The sequence below is a fragment of the Danio rerio genome, chromosome 14, assembly GCF_052040795.2.
Source record: "Danio rerio strain M-AB ecotype USA chromosome 14, GRCz13ab, whole genome shotgun sequence".
Lineage (NCBI taxonomy): Eukaryota > Metazoa > Chordata > Actinopteri > Cypriniformes > Danionidae > Danio > Danio rerio.
This window is the reverse complement of record NC_141034.1, coordinates 30,884,348-30,908,048: the sequence shown is the minus strand read 5'-3', so window position 1 is coordinate 30,908,048 and position 23,701 is coordinate 30,884,348. Positions and strand designations below refer to the sequence as shown.

Genomic DNA, 23,701 nt, shown 5'->3' with positions numbered 1-23,701 from the left:
GTGGTGTCATCAGGGGCGAATATAGAGAATGTGAAAACTAGCAGTAAGGTATAGTGTGGTCAGGCCAGCCTTCACTTTGAAAAGCATTTTATGTTGAAAACCGTATCTATGACAAAATTGCAAAAATGCTGATATTTTTACAACTGATGAACACACACCTGTCCTGCGCCGCCGCGGTCATAGCTTCCGCAACGGGGAGGAGCCGAAGTGAATTTTAAATAGGGCATGATAAAAAATGTATGTTTATGGATCTAATCGCAAAATCGTTAGGGAACTGACTAAACATTTAAATGAATGGAATAAAGCCATTTTAATGGCTTAGAGACGCCTGTTGCGGTGGATCTGCGTGCACATGGCTGAGAAAAAAATCCACTGTTCAGTTCAATGTATGTTTTTTGGCTCACGTCACTTTCATTACAATAAAGTTTGGCCTGATACTTGACACTATAACACATAGGGCACCCTCACTTATCCTAACAACAACATCAATAATAATAAAAATAATAATAATCTATTTTATGCTTTGATAATTGAATTTTGTTTTTGTGTATGTATCATCACACGGTGGGGCAGTAGGTAGTGCTGTCGACTCACAGCAAGAATGTCGCTGGTTTGAGCCTTGGCTTTGTCAGTTTGCATTTCTGTGTGGAGTTTGCATGTTCCCCTCACGTGGGTTTCCCCCGGGTGCACTGGTTTCCCCCACAAGTCCAAAGACATGTACACATGAATTGAGTAAGCTAAATTGTCAATAGTGTATGTGTGTGTGAGTGTGTGTGTGTGGGTGTTTCCAAATTCTGGGTTGCAGCTGGAAGGAAATCTGTGCGTAAAAAACATATGCTGGTTAAGTAGGTGGTTCATTTCGCTGTGGCGACCCTAGATTAATAAAGGGACTAAGCCAAAAAGAAAAAAAATGAATTAAACATTTGATGGGGATTTAGTCATTCAGTTGTTCTTTCTTCAGCTGTGTAAAACTGTGAAATTAACAACACCCTGTGAAATTTGGACATTTATTTACCTTAATGTGAGCAACGAACAGCAGGTGACGAAAGCCATATGGCTAATGAATTAATTTCCACTGGATGCTCAAACTAATCTCATTTGATGCTATACTGTAATTGCAGGTATCTGCTAAATAATGTGAACCTATATAATTATTCAATGGCGACATTTTGATGCCGTTTGATTTTTAATTTATTAATTTAAAGAGAAAAAACATGTTTATGAATAATAATGACATAAGGCAGCTGCAGCTCACCGTGAAAATTGAACGACAGCACAAATATAAATCAAATTTTTAAAAAAAATAGCAACATAAATGCAGTCTTAGTCTGAAACTGAACTACATTACAAGCTTGAATTAATATATCAGCTATCTTGAAAATAACAAATTCATTGTTCATGTTTCAACAAGTTGATTGTATACAGCATAGCATAGCTCTGTATGTATAAGGGGGCATGTATAATTTGGTAACAGTATTAAATGCAAGAACACAGTGCAGAGTGTTTTTTTTTTTTTTTTTTTTTTTTGTATAGTCCTATCTTAATATACTGTAGGCCAAGCATATCATTATATAATATCAAAATATCATTCTTAATATTTTATACTTTGTCTAAATTATCATTTCAACATTGAAAGATTTATGTCTGCCAGGAGAATGAAATACGTTCACGCCAATATTGCACGATACGTTTCAAATCTCAACGCATTATTGCTAATCAAAATGTCCTTAAATAACCCTAAATGTCCTAAATTCCTGTAAGAAATGTATAACACATTTCTGGACTAAGAAAGTTATGTTTTTAATAAATAAAGAATCACACTCTTAACCCATGACCGATAGGTAGGCCCAGACTGAATGTGTGCACAGAATTACGCAGATTTTTAGCCCATCATTGAGTCTGTATATTTATTTGTTTAAATGTGTGTAAACTTATATTTATTCAGTTTTTTAATTAATTACAGTAATAATATTGACATATGAAAATATTCATATGATTTTTTTAAAACAGTTTGTAAAGTATTTTCTGTCTTTTAGTATGATATTATATGAAACACTTGCTTTTTTCACAGAATAAAGTGAATCTTATGGGATTTGCATTGTTAAAAGTTGAAAGCTATTACTTTTTATTTTATATAATAAAATATTTTGGTTATGATACTCACAAAATAATTCCACATAAATCTGCAGGTTTTTTAACACATTCTGTGCAGAAATAGCAAAAAATGTCCGCAGATTCCGTCTGGCCTTACCCACGGGTTATTTAGGACTGTTTATATTACTAGGTAAATATTACCACAATTTTTATTATCATATATATATATGTATATATATATATATATATATATATATATATATATATATATATATATATATATATATATATATATATATATATATATATATATATATATATATATATATATATATATATATAATATATATATATATATATATATATATATATATATATATATATATATATATATATATATATATATATATATATATATATATATATATATATATATATATATATATATATATATATATATATATATATATATATATATATATATATATTTATATATAGCCTATTCTCCCATCTCTCTACCGTTTTTCATGGCTATGTCTTTGAAATAAAACAAGAATCAAAGCTAAACTATATACCTCAAAGCACAAATGAAAAAAAGAGATTCCATAATGTCAAACTAGAGTAATCAGATATAAAAAATACCAAAGCAGAGGTCTAAAATCCAAACCAAAGAATCAAACACATTCAAAAATTAAATAAATCCACCTTCATCCGTTAAAATGGTTAAATTGAATAGCAACTGCATGGTAAAAAAAAGACTTCTTACCGTTTGAACAAAAGAAAAATGTGTTTGTCTGTACTCCTCAGCTTCTAACTACAGAATACTGCCTGACTTAACTTTCTCATCCCAGTACTGCTAACGAACATTTGCATACAAAACAAAACTACACTCCCTCAAAGGAAGTTCCTGATTTCCTGGTTGGAGCCAGTACAGGAAAGCCTATTTCCTGTTTTCTTAGTGATGGCTCCCATCAAAGTTTTCATAGAAAGCTAAAAGAATGATGGATAAACCCAAAGCTGAACGAATGCAATCCTATTCCAAAGCCTTCAATGCTAATATTAAAGGGGTAGTTCACCTAAAAATGAAAATTCCCCATTTAATCATCCTCAAGTGGTTCCAAACCTTTATGTCTTTATTCTGCATAACAGAAAAGACGAAAGAAAACTGAAAAATACTATGGATGTCAATGGTTATAGGCTTCCAGCTTTCTTCAAAATATATCTTTTTTTCCGTTCAAGTGAGGAAAGTTAAATGGTTTGGAAAAAGTAAAATGGGATTAAACAATGACATAGTTTTTAGTTTTAGGTAAAGTTTATCCATCAGATGGTTTGTGTGTAATTATATAGAAGCCTTTTTTATATAACAAAACAGTACTGTCATGCAAACAGTGTAAACAACTTTCAACACATGTTTAGAATTGAACTCTTTATTAAATTTTTTTGCAACAGATACAAGAAAAAGTTAGAAACATACAGCCTAAATGTCCCACTATTTACAAAGGTGATGTACATTTTAGCCTTTTAAAAAATATTGTTTAATCATTAGCATTTCTGTAGGTATAATCACCACTTTGCAGCACGACATTTCATTAATGTAGTAAGAGGAAGAGAGAGAGTCAATTGGATGTAAAGAAATGTGGAAGATACAACTAAAATGCCTTTGAAATCATTTAAAACATCAAAGCCAGTCACAGCCCTTTGTCAGCTGCTCCATGTGTGCATTTTAAAGCAATTCAATTATAGAAAAGATATAAATACTTTAGAAGATAATAATCTCTGTGTAAATTTCATAACAGAATATCTGAACTGCCATATTATTTGGGACACAAAGTAATATAATCCCATGCATCTATTCTGAATCAATTTATTTACAATTTTTACAGCCCTTAAACTTCATTCTGCTTACTAATGCTTTGTTTAAAATTAGATTTTCATCAGTGATAAGTACATGTGATACAGCACTAAATATATGTGAAGTTGAAGTCATAAAATCCTTTCAGTTTTAATTAAAATCATGCCTCTTGCATGTAAACGTGTTTAGACAATTTTAGAAAGGAGTCACAAAACCAAGTCAAAACATAGAAAAATATACCACATTATCTGATGACAACTCGCATCGATTTCTTTTTTATATTAAGTACACACATTTTTGGATTGAATCTGAATTTCCTATCTACAAAAAAAATTTAAAATTACCTACAGTTTTCTCTTATTTACAGTTAAATTGTGATTCAAATAATATCAATGCCTGTAAAGAGCATTTTTGGAAACTGAAGAAACAGTTTATAAGGCAGTGCATTATAATTACAATGAAAGCCAGATTTACGATAATCATCTAGACTGACATAATAAAATAAATGTATTTGAACTGTGCCTAGATATCAACGTAAAAACTTATTTTTTTGGTGAAACTGATATCTCGAGTTGTGGTAACCGAATACTACCTTTTGTACCACTATCACTGCTAGATGACGATGACATTCTGGACTTCTTTGAAGGCTGAGCAACCCCACTAGCACTCTCAGTCATAGCCTCACTCTCATCAGTCACTTCATATGAACCTTTACTTTTTGAACTAAAACCTCCAATTGTAGAGAACTTCAACTTTCCTTTTTTGCCTTTAACCTTAGTGTCTCCAACATCTAGAGAAACATTGCCAGCTTCTGCTTGTAAGTGCCCTTCAGTAGAAACAGGTGAAGCTAAGGCTCCCTCTTCACTGACAGAGGATGAGTGATGTCGTGACTTTTTAAAGAAGTCAAGAGAGGCAGATTTACTCTTTGGAGAAACTTTAAATCCAGAGCTTTCCTCTACTGTTAACTTGCCACTTGTCAGTTCCCCAGAACTAAGACTCAACTCCTTAGACACTTTAGCAGCACCTTTACTAGTAGCATCAGCATCTTCTCCCTCAACAGTTAGATCAGCTGCACTGCCACCTTTAGATTTAGATTTGACAAACAGCTTCGGCATTTTTACTTTCACTTTGCCACCACTGCTTTTGACATCAGTTTTCTGCATTTCTAAACCTTGAGAACTAACTTTAGCTCCACCAGCCAATTCACCCGAACCTATATCTTCTCGCATTTCTCTTGGTTCTACTCTAGGCAATGCAATACCAAACTTTGGTACTTTGACTTTAGGAAATGTTAAATTACCTTCTTGATTCTCTATCCCACCAGATAATGATGCATCTGACTTCAAGCCTATCCCACTTGCAGTATCTTCCTTTTGTCCTCCTACATTAAAGCCAGCTATTCCAATGCTCCCTTTTACTCCTTTCTGTTCAGCGATACCTAAATCAGCATCTATAACCCCCCCGCTGACATTTGTAGATGGCACTGCCGACTCAACACTTTGTACTTTTCCTTCTATGTCAATTTTAGCACTGCGTTTTCCATTAATCCCTGATCCTGCTACACTGACATCTGGAGAATGCATGGTCTTCTCTGGAATCTCCAATGTTGCATCTCTAACATCCAAGTCTGAAGTTTTTAGTTTGGAGCTAGACATGCTGTATTTTGACATTTTTACTTTTGCCCCTTTCGTTTTCAAATCTGGACTGTCCAAACTAGCATCTGGTGTCTGAATGTCAGTTTTAAGGCTTGCCGATGGCAAATCAACATCTGATGATTTCATGGTTCCAGATGCAGATGAACTAGCTTTAACTTTTGGAGATTTTATGTCAAATTCCACATCAGGAAAATGTAACCTTCCAAAAAAAGGTTTCTTTACTTTGGTGGACTTTATGTGAATTTCAGGTTCATTTGTCTCCAACTCGACCATTTCCGTCTTTAAATCAGCATCAAATGTTTTAGACTTCCCTTTCCCTTTTGGCAATTTGAATTTACCCTTTTTTCCTTTGACATCTACATTCATGTCAGGTCCTTCAAAATTACCACCAGCATCAGGGATATCTGCATCTAACTTTGGGCTCCTAACTCCAAGTGAAAATTTAGATTTCTTAGTTTTTGGCACTTTGATGTTTGCATCTGGTCCACTGAGGGTAACATCAGGGCTTTTGGCATCTATGGTTGCCTCAACATCCTGTTCAGGAACTGAAAGACTGCCACCCGAAGTCTTGATTCCAAAGTGAGGACCTTTAAATTTTGGAAACTTCACATTCTTTAGACCACCCCCAAGTCCATCAGTGTCAAGATCAGCAGTTTTAATGTCGATTTCGGGTCCTTTCATATCAACATCTGTTTTCGGGAGATTGAAATCAATATCTGGACCGTCCACTTTTGGACCCTTGAATCCGAATGCTGGCATTTTTATCGTTGGCATTTTTAGTCCACCTTCAGGGCTCTCTAAATCAACATGAGGACCTTTAATGTCCACTTTTGCAGACTTTAGGTCACCTCCAGTCTTCGGTCCAGAAATCCCCATATCACCCTTGACTTTGGGGCCTTTGATATTAATATCTGGCATAGAAATCTGTGGACCAGATAAAGAAGGCATTTTGAAGTTAGGACCCTTAATTTTTCCTTCGTGTCCCTTAATTTCAAGATCAGGAGATTTGACCTCAATTTCAGGTCCTTTAACATCAACACCTGCTTTTGGGAGTTTTATGTCAACATCTGGTCCTTCCACGTTTGGACCCTTAAGTCCAAATGATGGCATCTTTGGGATCTTAAAGCCACCCTCAGGACCTTCATAGCCTGGGCCTTCAAATTTAACTTTTGCTCCGTTAATATCTCCTTCCATTTTGGGTACAGAAACATCAACATCTCCTTTCAGTTTAGGACCTTTCAAGTTAAAGTCAACATCTGGCATGGGAACCTTTGGAATAGAAACTGTCGGGATCTTGAATTTAGGGCTTTTTATTTTTCCATCAGGTCCCTCAATATTAAGATCTGGAGATTCAATGTCAACTCCAGGAGCCTTGACATCAATATTGGTTTTAGGGATTTTCACACCAATTTCTGGGCCCTCCACATTTGGCCCTTTAAGGCCAAGTGATGGCAATTTGGGCATCTTAAAGCCAACTTCTGGACCATCTACATCAAAATCAGGACCTTCAATATCCACTTTTGGTGCTTTTATATGTCCTTCAACTTTTGGAACAGAAACATCGACATCACCTTTCAGTTTTGGGCCTTTCAGGTTTACATCAACATCTGGCATCGTAAAGTCAACATCAGGCATGGAAATATTTGGCCCAGAAACTGATGGCATCTGAAATTTAGGGCCCTTAAATTTTCTCCCAGGTCCCTCAATGTCAACTTCAGGACCTTTAATATCCACATTGGGTATTTTAATATCTCCTTTCACTTTCGGAGCAGATGCATCAACATCACCTTTCAGTTTTAGACCTTTTAGATTAAAATCAACATCTGGCATAGAAATTGTTGGGCCGGAGAAAGGCATTTTTAATTTGTGGCCCTTGACTTTACCCTCAGGTCCCTCAATTTCTAGCTCTGGAGATTTAATGTCCACATCGGGTGCATTAATGTCAATATCAGTTTTAGGGATTTGTACATTAACATCTGGACCTTCAACTTTTGGACCCTTGAATCCAATTTTTGGCATTTTGACCTTTGGCATCTTAAAACCACCCTCAGGACCCTCAATGTCTGGGCCTTCAAGTTCAACTTTTGGTGCCTTCATGTCTCCTTCTACTTTTGGAACTGTAACATCAACATCACCTTTTAGTTTTGGCCCTTTGAGGTTAAAGTCAACATTAGGCATGGAAATTTTTGGGCCAGATATTGAAGGCATACTGAATTTAGAGCCCTTGATTTTCCCCTCAGGTCCCTCAATGTCAACTTGTGGACCTTTAATGTCCATACCAGGGACCTTTATATCTCCTTGCAATTTTGGAACAGACACATCGACATCACCTTTCATTTTCCGACCTTTTAGGTTAAAATCAACATCTGGCATAGAAATTGTTGGCCCAGATAAAGAAGGCTTTGTCAATTTAGGGCCCTTGATTTTTCCCTCAGGTCCATCGATGTCAAGCTCTGGAGCTTTAATGTCGACATCAGGTGCATTAATGTCAATATCGGTTTTGGGGATTTTAACATCCATGTCTGGACCTTCCACTTTTGGGCCCTTGAATCCAAACTGTGGAATTTTGAGCTTTGGCATCTTAAAGCCACCCTCAGGACCCTCAATGTCTGGTCCTTCATGTTCAATCTTTGGTGTTTTAATATCTCCTTCCACTTTCAGGACAGAAACATCAACATCACTTTTCAATTTTGGACCTTTGAGGTTGAAGTCAACGTGTGGCATAGAAATATTTGGCCCTGACAGTAATGGAATTTTCCCTTTGGGGCCCTTAATTTTTCCCTCAGGTCCCTCAAATTCCACTTCAGGAGATTTAAGATCCACATCAGGTACACTAATATTTCCTTCTACTTTTGGAACTGAAACATCAACGTCACCTTTCAGTTTCGGACGTTTCAGGTTTAGATCAACATCTGGCATTGAAACCTTTGGACCAGAAATTGTTGGCATACTAAATTTGGAGGCCTTGATTTTTCCCTTCGGTCCCTCAATGTTAAGCTCTGGAGATTCATTGTCCAAATCTGGTGATTTAAATTTGATATCAGCCTTAGGAATTTTTACATCAACATCAGGGCCTTCCACTTTTGGACCTTTGTGCCCAAATGACGGAAATTTAAACTTTGGCATTTTAAACTTTGGCTTTTTCACATTTGTTTCTGGTAAATTAACCTCAATGGAGCCTTCAGGGCCGGATAAAGATGGCATCTTAAGTTTTGGGCCCTTTACTTTTCCTTCAGGTATATCACCATCAATATTCGGCAGATTAATGTTAAAATCTGTGGCTTTAATATCCCCTTGAACTTTTGGAACGGACACATCAACACCACCCTTTAGTTTAGGTCCTTTCAAGTTGAAGTCAACATCTGGGAGAGAAATATTTGGACCTGAAAATGATGGCCCCTTGAATTTGGAGCCTGTGATTTTTCCTTCAGGTGTCTCTACGTCAACCTCTGGACCCTTGATATGAACATCAGGTGCCTTTACGTCTCCTTCGACTTTTGGAACGGAAAAATCAACATCACCTTTCAGTTTTGGTCCTTTCAGATTGAAATCAACTTCTGGCATAGAAATCTTTGGCATGGAGACAGATGGTATCCTAAATTTAGGGCCCTTAATTTTTCCCTCAGCTCCCTCAATGTCAATTTCAGGAGTTTTAATATCCAGATCGGGTGCTTTAACATCTCCTTTCACTTTGGGAACAGAAACATCAACATCACCTCTCAGTTTTGGACCTTTGAGGTTAAAGTCAACAGTTGGCAAGGAAATATTTGGGCCAGATATTGAAGGAATATTAATTTTAGGGCCCTTAAGTTTTCCCTCTGGTCCCTCAATGTCAACTTTTGGAGCTTTAATGTCCAAACCAGGGACTTTTATATCTCCTTCCACTTTTGGAACAGAAACATCAACATCGCCTTTTACTTTCGGACCTTTCAGATTAAAATCAACATCTGGCATAGAAATTTTTGGCCCGGACAAAGAAGGCATTTTCAATGTGGGGCCCTTGACTTTTCCGTCAGGTCCCTCAATGTCAATCTCTGGAGACTTAATGTCCAAATCAGGTGACTTAACCTCAAAATCAGCTTTAGGGATTTTCACATCCATGTCGGGACCTTCCACTTTTGGACCCTTGAATCCGAATTTTGGCATTTTGATATTTGGCATCTTAAAGCCACCTTCGGGACTCTCAATGTCTGGGCCTTCAAGTTCAACTTTTGGTGCTTTAACACCTCCTTCCACTTTTGGAACAGAAACATCAACATCACCTTTTAGTTTCGGACCTTTGAGGTTAAAGTCAACATTTGGCAAGGAAAAATTTGGGCCAGATATTGATGGCATACTGAATTTAGGACCCTTAAGTTTTCCCTCACTTCCCTCGAAGTCAATTTTTGGAGCTTCAACATCCAAACTAGGGAGCTTTATATCTCCTTCCACTTTTGGAACCGAAACATCGACATCACCTTTCAGTTTCGGACCTTTCAGGTTAAAATCAACATCTGGCATAGAAATTTTTGGCAGAGAAACTGATGGCATCTGGAATTTAGGGCCCTTGACTTTTCCTTCAGGTCCCTCAATGTCAATCTCTGGAGATTTAATGTCCAAATCAGGTGACTTAACCTCAAAATCAGCTTCAGGGATTTTCACATCCATTTCCGGACCTTCCACTTTTGAACCCTTGAATCCGAATTTTGGCATTTTGATATTTGGCATCTTAAAGCCACCCTCGCGACCCTCAATGTCTGGGCCTTCAATTTCAACTTTTGGTGCTTTAATACCGCCTTCAACTTTTGGGACAGAAACATCGACATCACCTTTCAGTTTCGGACCTTTCAGGTTAAAATCAACATCAGGCATAGACATTTTTGGCCGAGAAACTGATGGCATCTGGAATTTAGGGCCCTTGACTTTTCCTTCAGGTCCCTCAATGTCAATCTCTGGAGATTTAATGTCAAAATCAGGTGACTTAACCTCAAAATCAGCTTTAGGGATTTTCACCTCCATGTCGGGACCTTCCACTTTTGGACCCTTGAATCCGAATTTTGGCATTTTAATATTTGGCATCTTAAAGCCACCCTCGCGACCCTCAATGTCTGGGCCTTCAATTTCAACTTTTGGTGCTTTAATACCTCCTTCAACTTTTGGAACAGAAACATCGACATCACTTTTCAGTTTCGGACCTTTCAGGTTAAAGTCAACATCTGGCATAGAAATTTTTGGCCCAGAGAAAGAAGGCATTTTCAATGTGGGGCCCTTGACTTTTCCTTCAGGTCCCTCTATGTCAATCTCTGGAGACTTAATGTCCAAATCAGGTGACTTAACCTCAAAATCAGCTTTAGGGATTTTCACATCCATGTCAGGACCTTCCACTTTTGGACCCTTGAATCCGAATTTTGGCATTTTGATATTTGGCATCTTAAAGCCACCCTCAGGACTCTCAATGTCTGGGCCTTCAAGTTCAACTTTTGGTGCTTTAACACCTCCTTCCACTTTTGGAACAGAAACATCAACATCACCTTTCAGTTTTGGACCTTTGAGGTTAAAGTCAACATTTGGCAAGGAAAAATTTGGGCCAGATATTGATGGCATACTGAATTTAGGACCCTTAAATTTTCCCTCACTTCCCTCCATGTCAACTTTTGGAGCTTTAACATCCAAACCAGGGAGCTTTATATCTCCTTCCACTTTTGGAACCGAAACATCAACATCACCTTTCAGTTTCGGACCTTTCAGGTTAAAATCAACATCGGGCATAGAAATTTTTGGCCCGGAGAAAGAAGGTATTTTAAATTTGGGCCCCTTGACTTTTCCTTCAGGTCCCTCAATGTCAATCTCTGGAGATTTAATGTCCAAGTCAGGTGACTTAATCTCAAAATCAGATTTAGGGATTTTCACATCCATGTCGGGACCTTCCACTTTTGGACCCTTGAATCCGAATTTTGGCATTTTGATATTTGGCATCTTAAAGCCACCCTCGCGACCCTCAATGTCTGGGCCTTCAATTTCAACTTTTGGTGCTTTAATACCTCCTTCAACTTTTGGAACAGAAACATCGACATCGCTTTTGAGTTTCGGACCTTTCAGGTTGAAGTCAACATCTGGCATAGAAATTTTTGGCCCAGAGAAAGAAGGCATTTTCAATGTGGGGCCCTTAACTTTTCCTTCAGGTCCCTCCATGTCAATTTCTGGAGATTTAATGTCCAAATCAGGTGACTTAACCTCAAAATCAGCTTTAGGGATTTTCACATCCATGTCAGGAACTTCCACTTTTGGACCCTTGAATCCGAATTTTGGCATTTTGATATTTGGCATCTTAAAGCCACCCTCGGAACTCTCAATGTCTGGGCCTTCAATTTCAACTTTTGGTGCTTTAACACCTCCTTCCACTTTTGGAATAGAAACATCAACATCACCTTTTAGTTTTGGACCTTTGAGGTTAAAGTCAACATTTGGTAAGGAAAAATTTGGGCCAGATATTGATGGCATACTGAATTTAGGACCCTTAAGTTTTCCCTCACTTCCCTCCATGTCAACTTTTGGAGCTTCAACATCCAAACCAGGGAGCTTTATATCTCCTTCCACTTTTGGAACCGAAACATCGACATCACCTTTCAGTTTCGGACCTTTCAGGTTAAAATCAACATCTGGCATAGAAATTTTTGGCCCAGTGAAAGAAGGTATTTTAAATTTGGGCCCCTTGACTTTTCCTTCAGGTCCCTCTATGTCAATCTCTGGAGATTTAATGTCCAAGTCAGGTGACTTAACCTCAAAATCAGATTTAGGGATTTTCACATCCATGTCAGGACCTTCCACTTTTGGACCCTTGAATCCGAATTTTGGCATTTTGATATTTGGCATCTTAAAGCCACCCTCAGGACCCTCAATGTCTGGGCCTTCAAGTTCAATTTTTGGTGCTTTAATATCCCCTTGCACTTTTGGAACAGAAACATCAACATCACCTTTCAGTTTTGGACCTTTGATATTAAAGTCAACATCAGGCATAGAAATATTTGGCCCAGAAAATGATGGCATCTGGAATTTAGGGCCCTTAAATTTTCCTTCAGGTCCCTCCATGTCAACTTTTGGAGTTTTAACATCCACATCAGGTGCTTTGAAATCTCCCTCCACTTTTGGAACAGAAACATCGAAATCGCCTTTCAGTTTCGGACCTTTCAGGTTAAAGTCAACATCTGGCATAGAAATTTTTGGCACGGGGAAAGAAGGCATTTTCAATTTGGGGCCCTTGACTTTTCCTTCAGGTCCCTCAATGTCAATCTCTGGAGATTTAATGTCCAAATCAGGTGACTTAACCTCAAAATCAGCTTTAGGGATTTTCATATCCATGTCTGGACGTTCCACTTTTGGACCCTTGAATCCAAACTTTGGCAATCTGAACTTTGGCATCTTAAAGCCACCCTCGGGACCCTCAATGTCTGGGCCTTCAAGTTCGACTTTTGGTGCTTTAACACCTCCTTCCACTTTTGGAAGAGAAACATCAACATCACCTTTCAGTTTCGGACCTTTCAGGTTGAAATCAACATCTGGCACAGAAACTGTTGGTCTGGAGAAAGAAGGCATTTTCCATTTTGGGCCCTTGACTTTTCCTTCAGGTCCCTCGATATCAAGCTCTGGACCTTTAATGTCCAAGTCAGGTTCCTTAATGTCAATTTCAGTTTTGGGTATTTTTACATCGACATCTGGACCTTCCACTTTTGGACCCTTGAATCCGATATGTGGCATTTTGAACTTTGGCATCTTAAAGCCACTTTCAGGGCCCTCAATTTCTGGGCCTTCAAGTTCAACTTTTGGTGCTTTAATATCTCCTTCCACTTTTGGAACAGAAACATCACCTTTCAGTTTTGGACCTTTCAGGTTAAAGTCAACATCAGGCATAGAAATATTTGGCCCAGAAATTGATGGAATGTTAAATTTAGGGCCCTTAAGTTTTCCTTCAGGTCCCTCAATGTCAACTTTTGGGGTTTTAACAACCACGTCAGGTGCTTTAATCTCTCCTTTCACTTTTGGAACTGAAACATCAACATCACCTTTCAGTTTCGGACCTTTCAGGTTAAAATCAACATCCGGCATAGAAATTGTTGGCCCAGAGAAAGGTATTTTGAACTTGGAGCCCTTAACTTTTCCCTCCGGTCCCTCAATGTCAATCTCTGGACCTTTGATGTCCACATCAGGTGCCTTAATGTCGATATCAGTTTTGGGAATTTTTATATCGACATCTGGACCTTCAACTTTTGGACCCTTGAATCCGAATTTTGGCATTTTGATATTTGGCATCTTAAAGCCACCTTCTGGACCCTCAATTTCTGGGCCTTCAAGTTCGACTTTTGGTGCTTTAATATCTCCTTCCACTTTTGGAACAGAAACATCACCTTTCAGTTTTGGACTTTTCAGGTTAAAATCAACATCAGGCATAGAAATCGTTGGCCCAGAGAAAGGCATTTTAAACTTGGAGCCCTTGACCTTGCCTTCAGGTCCCTCAAAGTCAAGCTCAGGAGATTTAATGTCCACATCAGGTGCTTTGATGTCAATATCAGTTTTGGGGACTTCGACATCTGGACCTTCCACTTTTGGACCTTTGAACCCAAATCTTGGCATTTTGATCTTTGGCATCTTAAAACCACCCTCAGGTCCTTTAATATCTGGGCCTTCAATTTCAACGTTTGGAGCTTTGATATCCCCTTCTACTTTTGGAACTGAAACATCAACATCACCTTTCAGTTTCGGACCTTTGAGGCTAAAATCAGCATCTGGCATGGAAATATTTGGGCCAGATATTGATGGGATACTGAATTTAGAGCCCTTAGGTTTTCCTTCAGGTCCCTCAATGTCAATTTGTGGAGTTTTAATATCTACTTCGGTTGCTTTAATATCTCCTTTCACTTTTGGAACAGAAACATCGACCTCACCTTTCAGTTTCGGACCTTTCAGGTTAAAATCAACATCAGGCATAGAAATTTTTGGCCCGGAGAAAGGCATTTTGAACTTTGAGCCCTTGACTTTTCCCTCAGGTCCCTCAATGTCAAGCTCTGGAGTTTTAAGGTCCAAATCAGGTGACTTAACCTCAAAATCAGCTTTAGGGATTTTCACATCCAAGTCTGGACTTTCCAATTTTGGACCCTTGAATCCGATATGTGGCATTTTAAACTTTGGCATCTTAAAGCCACTTTCAGGGCCCTCAATTTCTGGGCCTTCAAGTTCAAGTTTTGGTGCTTTAATATCTCCTTCCACTTTTGGAACAGAAACATTAACATCACCTTTCAGTTTTGGACCTTTCAGGTTAAAATCAACATCTGGCATAGAAATTGTTGGCCTGGTCAATGAAGGCATTTTCAGTTTGGGGTCCTTGATGTTTCCCTCAGGTGCCTCAATGTCAAGCTCTGGAGCCTTAATGTCCACATCACATCCTTTAATATCAATGTCAGTCTTGGGGCTTTTTACATCTATGCCTGGTCCTTCAACTTTTGGACCCTTGAATCCGAATTTGGGCATTTTGATCGTTGGCATTTTAAAACCACCCTCAGGACCCTCAATTTCTGGGCCTTCAAGTTGGACTTTTGGTGCTGTAATATCTCCTTCCACTTTAGGAACAGAAACATCAACATCACCTTTCAGTTTCGGACCTTTCAGGTTGAAATCAACATCAGGCATAGAAATTTTTGGCCCAGAGAAAGGTATTTTGAACTTGGACCCCTTTACTTTTCCCTCAGGTCCCTCAATGTCAATCTCTGGAGATTTAATGTCCAAATCAGGTGCCTTAATGTCAATATCCGTTTTGGGAATTTTTACATCGACATCTGGACCTTCCACTTTTGGACCCTTGAATCCGATCTGTGGCATTTTTATTTTTGGCATCTTAAAGCCACCCTCAGGACCCGCAATGTCTGATCCTTCAAGTTCGACTTTTGGTGCTTTAATATCTCCTTGCACTTTTGGAACAGAAACATCAACATCACCTTTCAGTTTCGGACCTTTGAGGTTAAAGTCAACATCTGGCATAGAAATTGTTGGCCTGGACAATGAAGGCATTTTCAGCTTGGGGTCCTTGATGTTTCCCTTAGGTGCCTCAATGTCAAGCTCTGGAGCCTTAATGTCCACATCAGGTCCTTTAATATCAATGTCAGTCTTGGGGCTTTTCACATCCATGCCTGGTCCTTCAACTTTTGGACCCTTGAATCCGAATTTTGGCATTTTGATCGTTGGCATTTTCAAACCACCCTCAGGACCCTCAATTTCTGGGCCTTCAAGTTCGACTTTTGGTGCTGTAATATCTCCTTCCACTTTAGGAACAGAAACATCAACATCACCTTTCAGTTTCGGACCTTTCAGGTTGAAATCAACATCAGGCATAGAAATTTTTGGCCCAGAGAAAGGTATTTTAAACTTGGACCCCTTTACTTTTCCCTCAGGTCCCTCAATGTCAATCTCTGGAGATTTAATGTCCAAATCAGGTGCCTTAATGTCAATATCCGTTTTGGGAATTTTTACATCGACATCTGGACCTTCCACTTTTGGACCCTTGAATCCGATCTGTGGCATTTTTATTTTTGGCATCTTAAAGCCACCCTCAGGACCCGCAATGTCTGATCCTTCAAGTTCGACTTTTGGTGCTTTAATATCTCCTTGCACTTTTGGAACAGAAACATCAACATCACCTTTCAGTTTCGGACCTTTGAGGTTAAAGTCAACATCTGGCATAGAAATTGTTGGCCTGGACAATGAAGGCATTTTCAGCTTGGGGTCCTTGATGTTACCCTCAGGTGCCTCAATGTCAAGCTCTAGAGCCTTAATGTCCACATCAGGTCCTTTAATGTCAATATCAGTCTTAGGGATTTTCACATCCATGCCTGGTCCTTCAACTTTTGGACCCTTGAATCCAAATTTTGGCATTTTGATCGTTGGCATTTTAAAACCACCCTCAGGACCCTCAATTTCTGGGCCTTCAAGTTCGACTTTTGGAGTTTTAATATTTCCTTCCACTTTAGGAACAGAAACATCGACATCACCTTTCAGTTTTGGCCCTTTCAGGTTAAAATCAACATCAGGCATAGAAATGTTTGGCCCAGAGAAAGGTATTTTGAACTTGGACCCCTTTACTTTTCCCTCAGGTCCCCCAATGTCAATCTCTGGACCTTTAATGTCCACATCAGGCGCCTTAATGTCAATATCCGTTTTGGGAATTTTTACATCGACATCTGGACCTTCCACTTTAGGACCCTTGAATCCGATCTGTGGCATTTTTATCTTTGGCATCTTAAAGCCACCCTCAGGACCCGCAATGTCTGGTCCTTCAAGTTCGACTTTTGACGCTTTAATGTCTCCTTGCACTTTTGGAACAGAAACATCAACATCACCTTTCAGTTTTGGACCTTTCAGGTTAAAGTCAACATCAGGCATAGAAATTGTTGGCCTGGACAATGAGGGCATTTTCAGCTTGGGGTCCTTGATGTTTCCCTCAGGTGCCTCAATGTCAAGCTCTGGAGCCTTAATGTCCACATCAGGTCCTTTAATATCAATATCAGTCTTGGGGATTTTTACCTCCATGCCTGGTCCTTCAACTTTTGGACCCTTGAATCCGAATTTTGGCATTTTGATCGTTGGCATTTTAAAACCACCCTCAGGACCCTCAATTTCTGGGCCTTCAATTTCAACTTTTGGTGCTTTAATATCTCCTTCCACTTTAGGAACAGAAACATCAACATCACCTTTCAGTTTCGGACCTTTCAGGTTAAAATCAACATCAGGCATAGAAATTGTTGGCCCAGAGAAAGGTATTTTGAACTTGGAGCCCTTGACTTTTCCCTCAGGTCCCTCAATGTCAATCTCTGGACCTTTAATGTCCACATCAGGTGCCTTAATGTCAATATCAGTTTTGGGAATTTTTACATCGACATCTGGACCTTCCACTTTTGGACCCTTGAATCCGAATTTTGGCATTTTGATCGTTGGCATCTTAAAGCCACCCTCAGGACCATCAATTTCTGGGCCTTCAAGTTCGACTTTTGGTGCTTTAATATCTCCTTCCACTTTTGGTACAGAAACATCAACATCACCTTTTAGTTTCGGACCTTTCAGGTTAAAATCAACATCAGGCATAGAAATTGTTGGCCCAGAGAAAGGTATTTTGAACTTGGAGCCCTTGACTTTTCCCTCAGGTCCCTCAATGTCAATCTCTGGACCTTTAATGTCCACATCAGGTGCCTTAATGTCAATATCAGTTTTTGGAATTTTTACATCGACATCTGGACCTTCCACTTTTGGACCCTTGAATCCGATCTGTGGCATTTTTATTTTTGGCATCTTAAAGCCACCCTCAGGACCTGCAATGTCTGATCCTTCAAGTTCGACTTTTGGTGCTTTAATATCTCCTTGCACTTTTGGAACAGAAACATCAACATCACCTTTCAGTTTCGGACCTTTGAGGTTAAAGTCAACATCTGGCATAGAAATTGTTGGCCTGGATAATGAAGGTATTATCAGTTTGGGGTCCTTGATGTTTCCCTCAGGTGCCTCAATGTCAAGCTTTGGAGCCTTAATGTCCACATCCGGTCCCTTAATGTCAATATCAGTCTTGGGGATTTTCACATCCAAGCCTGGTCCTTCAACATTTGGACCCTTGAATCCGAATTTTGGCATTTTGATTGTTGGCATTTTAAAACCACCCTCAGGACCCTCAATTTCTGGCCCTTCAAGTTCAACTTTTGGTGCTTTAATATCTCCTTTCACTTTTGGAACTGAAACATCAACATCACCTTTCAGTTTCGGACCTTTCAGGTTAAAATCAACATCAGGCATAGAAATTGTTGGTCCAGAGAAAGGCATTTTGAATTTGGAGCCCTTGACTTTTCCCTCAGGTCCCTCAATGTCAAGCACTGGAGCCTTAATGTCCACATCAGGTGCTTTAATATCAATATCAGTTTTAGGGATTTTCACATCTATGTCCGGTTTTTCCACTTTTGGACCCTTGGATCCGAATTTTGGCATTTTGATTGTTGGCATTTTAAAACCACCCTCAGGAACCTCAATTTCTGGGCCTTCAAGATCGCCTTTTGGTGCTTTAATATCTCCTTCCACTTTTGGAACTGAAACATCAACATCACCTTTCAGTTTCGGACCTTTCAGGTTAAAATCAACATCAGGCATAGAAATTGTTGGCCCAGAGAAAGGTATTTTGAACTTGGAGCCCTTGACTTTTCCCTCAGGTGCCTCAATGTCAATCTCTGGACCTTTAATGTCCACATCAGGTGCCTTAATGTCAATTTCAGTTTTGGGAATTTTTACATCGACATCTGGACCTTCCACTTTTGGACCCTTAAATCCGAACTGTGGCAATTTTATCTTTGGCATCTTAAAGCCACCCTCAGGACCTGCAATGTCTTGTCCTTCAAGTTCGACTTTTGGTGCTTTAATTTCTCCTTGCATTTTTGGAACAGAAACATCAACATCACCTTTCAGTTTTTGACCTTTGAGATTAAAGTCAACATCTGGCATAGAAATTGTTGGCCTGGACAGTGAAGGCATTTTCAATTTGGGGTCCTTGATGTTTCCCTCAGGTGCCTCAATGTCAAGCTCTGGAGCCTTAATGTCCACATCAGGTCCTTTGATGTCAATATCAGTCTTGGGGATTTTCACATCCATGCCTGGTCCTTCAACTTTTGGACCCTTGAATCCGAATTTTGGCATTTTGATTGTTGGCATTTTAAAACCACCCTCAGGACCTTCAATTTCTGGCCCTTCAAGTTCGACTTTTGGTGCTTTAATATCTCCTTTCACTTTTGGTACAGAAACATCACCTTTCAGTTTCGGACCTTTCAGGTTGAAATCAACATCAGGCATAGAAATGTTTGGCCCAGAGAAAGGTATTTTGAACTTAGACCCCTTGACTTTTCCCTCAGGTCCCTCAATGTCAATCTCTGGACCTTTAATGTCCACATCAGGTGCCTTTATGTCAATATTAGTTTTGGGAATTTTTACGTCGACATCTGGACCTTCCACTTTTGGACCCTTGAATCCAATCTGTGGCATTTTTATCTTTGGCATCTTAAAACCACCCTCAGGACCCTCAATTTCTGGGCCTTCAAGTTCGACTTTTGGTGCTTTAATATCTGCTTCCACTTTTGGAACAGAAACATCAACATCACCTTTCAGTTTCGGACCTTTCAGGTTAAAATCAACATCAGGCATAGAAATTGTTGGTCCAGAGAAAGGCATTTTGAATTTGGAGCCCTTGACTTTTCCCTCAGGTCCCTCAATGTCAAGCTCTGGAGCCTTAATGTCCACATCAGGTGCTTTAATATCAATATCAGTTTTAGGGATTTTCACATCTATGTCCGGTTTTTCCACTTTTGGACCCTTGGATCCGAATTTTGGCATTTTGATGTTTGGCATCTTGAAACCACCCTCAGGACCCTCAATGTCTGGGCCTTCAAGTTCGACCTTTGGTGCTTTAACATCTCCTTCCATTTTTGGAACAGAAACATTAACATCACCTTTCAGTTTTGAACCTTTAAGGTTAAAGTCGACATCTGGCATGGAAACATTCGGGACAGATATTGATGGCATACTGAATTTAGAGCCCTTGATTTTCCCCTCAGGTCCCTCAATGTCCACTCTTGGACCTTTAATTTCCACACCAGGGACCTTTACATCTCCTTCCACTTTTGGAATAGACACATCAACATCACCTTTCATTTTCCGTCCTTTCAAGTTGAAATCAACATCTGGCATAGAAATTGTTGGTCCGGAGAAAGGCATTTTGAACTTGGAGCCCTTGACTTTTCCCTCAGGTCCCTCAATGTCAAGCTGTGCAGCTTTAACGTCCACATCAGGTGCTTTAATATCGATATCAGTTTTAGGGAATTTTACATCCATGTCTGGTCCTTCCATTTTTGGGCCCTTGGATCCGAATTTTGGTATATTGATCTTTGGCATCTTAAAACCACCCTCAAGGTCTGGGCCTTCATGTTCAATTTTTGGTGCTTTAATATCTCCTTCCACTTTTGGAACAGAAACATCAACATCACCTTTCAGTTTCGATTCTTTGAGGTTAAAGTCAACATCTGGCATGGAAATATTTGGGCCAGATATTGATGACATACTCAATTTAGAGTCCTTGATTTTCCCATCAGATCCCTCAATTTCAAAGTTTGGAGCTTTAATGTTCACACCAGGGTCCTTTAGATCTCCTTTCACTTTTAGAACAGACACATCAACATCACTCTTCATCTTCTGGCCTTTGAGGTTAAAATCAACATTTGGCATGGAATTATTTGAGTCTGATATTGATGGCATATTGAATTTTGGGCCCTTGATTTCCACCTCAGGTACCTTAATGTCAACTTTTGGAGGTTTAATGTCCACATCAGGTACCTTAATATCTCCTTTCACTTTCGAAACAGAAACATCAACATCAACATCAGCTTTCAGTTTCGAACCATTAAGATTTAAGTCAACATCTGGCATAGAAATATTTGGCCCAGATACTGATGGCATATTGAATTCAGGGCTCTTAAGTTTCCCCTCAGGTCTGTCAATGTTATGTTTTGGAGCTTTATAGTCCATATCATAAGCTTTAATATCTCCTTCAATTTTTGGAAGGGACGCATCAACATCTCCTTTTAGTTTAGAGCCTGTCAGGTTAAAATCAGCACCCGGCATATAAATCGTTGGCCCAGAAACAGAAGGCATAACGATTTTATTGTCTTTGATTGTTCCATCAGATCTCTCAGTGTCAAGCTTTGAAGCTTTAATGTTTAAATTTGATTCCTTAAGTTCAACATCAGCTTTGGAGATTTTTACATCAAAACCTGGACCCTCCACTTTTTGCCCCTTCAACCCAAATATTGGCATCCCAAAACCCCTCTCAGGACCATCTTGTCTTTCAACTGCTACTTCTGGTTCTTTAATATGTCCTTCCACTTTTGGAACAGATGTTTCAACACTGCCTTTCAATTTCTGACCTTTGATGTTCAAGTTGACTTCTGGCATAGAAATATTCGGCCCAGTGATTGATGTCTTCTTGAATTCTGGGTATGTGATTTTTCCATCAGCTCCCTCAATATCAGGCTTTGAGGGAAGCCTAATTTCTACGCCTGTTTGTTTGTTTTCTATTTCTGCTTTAGGAAGATTTAAGTCTACATTAGAACCCATCAATTTTGGACCTTTGATTTCAATGGATGGTGCTTTAATATCTCCTTCCGTTTTTGGAGCAGAAATGCTGAAGTCCCCTGCTGTCCCAGCAGGTCCTGTGATGTTTACATTTTGCACAGATGTACCGGAAATTGATGGTACCTTGACATTTGAAACTTTGTATTTTCTTTCAGGTCCTTCAATATTAAACTCTTGAGTCTTCATATCAATGTTTGGGGTTTTAATCTCTATTTTGGCATTTGCAGCATTTGCATCAATATTGGGACCCTTCATCATAAAGCCATCCTCTACACCTTTAAGACTTTGTCCTTTGATTTCAACTTTTGGTGTCATAACATTGCTTTCAATATTTTGAACACACACATTAACACCTCTTTTTTGTTCTTTCAGAGTTAAGTCTACATCTGAAATTGAAATTCCCTGGCCAGTGACTGAAGGCACATCAAACTGGGTATCTTTGACTTTAATCTCACATCTTTGAACCTGAAACTCTGGACCACTGATGTCCATATCAGCACCCAAATTGGAGTCCTCTAAATTAGTGCCTTTCATTCTAAATGATGGATGTGGTAAATCCTGATTTCCAGTTAAGCTAAAACCTCTCTGACTAACATCTTTAAGATTTTGATTGTTAAAATTTGCTTCTACATTTGGACTTTCCACAGTAAACTGTTTTGAGCCTTTCACATTTGGAAGCTTGAATTCACCACCAATTTCCTTAGAGTGAACAACTGATCCACTAGTTTCAACTTTTGGTAACTTGGCTTTACTGTCCATGTCTGGAATAGCAAAATCAGAACCCTGGCTGATATCGGCTTCTGAACGTTTGATGTTTACTTTGGGTCTCTGAACATCTATGCTAAACTTGGACAGCTTGGTTAGATCATCAGATCCATCCTTAAGTACTTCAGAAGAAGATTCTCTGCCAATACTGCCCTTAGATCCTCCAATTATGGAAAAGCCTGAACCATGCGTTTCCAGAACAGAGCCCTTTACTGTTCCTCCTTTCGTACTTAAAGCTTTAAAACTAGCTTCTACTGGTGAAGAAATATTTCCCACTTGTTTTTCTAACCCTGTGGTTACTCTACCAGAGAAATTACCTTCTAGAGAAGTTTCAGTCCCTACAAAATGTTCTGTAAATCTTTGTCCTCTTCCCCCTGAAAGTCCAGTGTCTGACACATTAATTGTAATCTCTCTCCCACTGCCATCTAATTCACTTGTTGCTCTGATAGATCCTGTGCTACAGTGCTTCACAGACGAGCCAGTGACATGGGGCCCACCAAAAGATATGTCCCCTAAATTTTTACCCCCGTGTTCACTGCTAACAAGGCTGCTGTGTGGTAATCCTATTTGTGAAGAATCACCCCCTTCCTGCTCATGCTGCAAGAGCTGAATTTTGAACTCAGGACTTGAGGGATCAATCTGCTGACTAGTGCCCCCAGGCATATCAACTGTGTAGGTAGTTATTCGTCGAGTGATTGTAGTGATGGTGCAACCATCACTGCTTGTGCTGCTGTGGCGTTCTGTGCGCACATCAACACCCTCAGCAAGGTCCTCAGACTTCAGTCTAGGTTTAATCTTCTTGCTATAGATTCTCTTGTAGTCTTCATCATCCCCACTCTACAAGAAAAAAAGGACATTATTACATAAGATAGGGCTGCTCGATTTTGGGAAAAATCATAATCACGATTATTCAAAACGACTATAAGTTGAAGTCAAAATTAATAGCGTTTTTTTTTTATAAATATTTCCCAAATTATGTTTAACAGAGCATGGAATTTTAACAGCATTTCCTCTAATATTTTTTCTTCTGGAGAAAGGCTTATTTGTTTTATTTTGGCTAGAATAAAATCAGGTTTAAATATTGTGAAACCCATTTTAAGGTCAATATTATTAGCCCTCTTAGGCAATATATTTTTGATTGTCTGCAGAAGAAACTACT

At 39.0% G+C, this 23,701-nt stretch overlaps 2 protein-coding genes across 3 annotated transcripts in view; both read right to left on the bottom strand.

Moving 5' to 3' along the window:
• klhl4 (kelch-like family member 4) overlaps positions 1-3,156 on the bottom strand; it is a 59,961-nt gene extending 56,805 nt beyond the window's left edge. Inside the window, exon 1 of one of the 2 annotated variants that reach the window (NM_001328011.1) lies at positions 2,861-3,156. The gene's annotated coding sequence lies outside the window, so the exon portion shown is untranslated. The remainder of the gene's footprint in view (positions 1-2,860) is intronic. The other variant, XM_087280559.1, reaches the window with a different exon arrangement.
• Positions 3,157-3,505: 349 nt separating this feature from the next.
• Positions 3,506-23,701, bottom strand: part of ahnak (AHNAK nucleoprotein) — a 37,003-nt gene continuing 16,807 nt past the window's right edge. Inside the window, exon 5 of the mRNA XM_087281532.1 lies at positions 3,506-23,379. Coding sequence (XP_087137658.1) covers positions 4,489-23,379 — 18,891 coding nt within the window. The 3' untranslated portion in view covers positions 3,506-4,488. The remainder of the gene's footprint in view (positions 23,380-23,701) is intronic.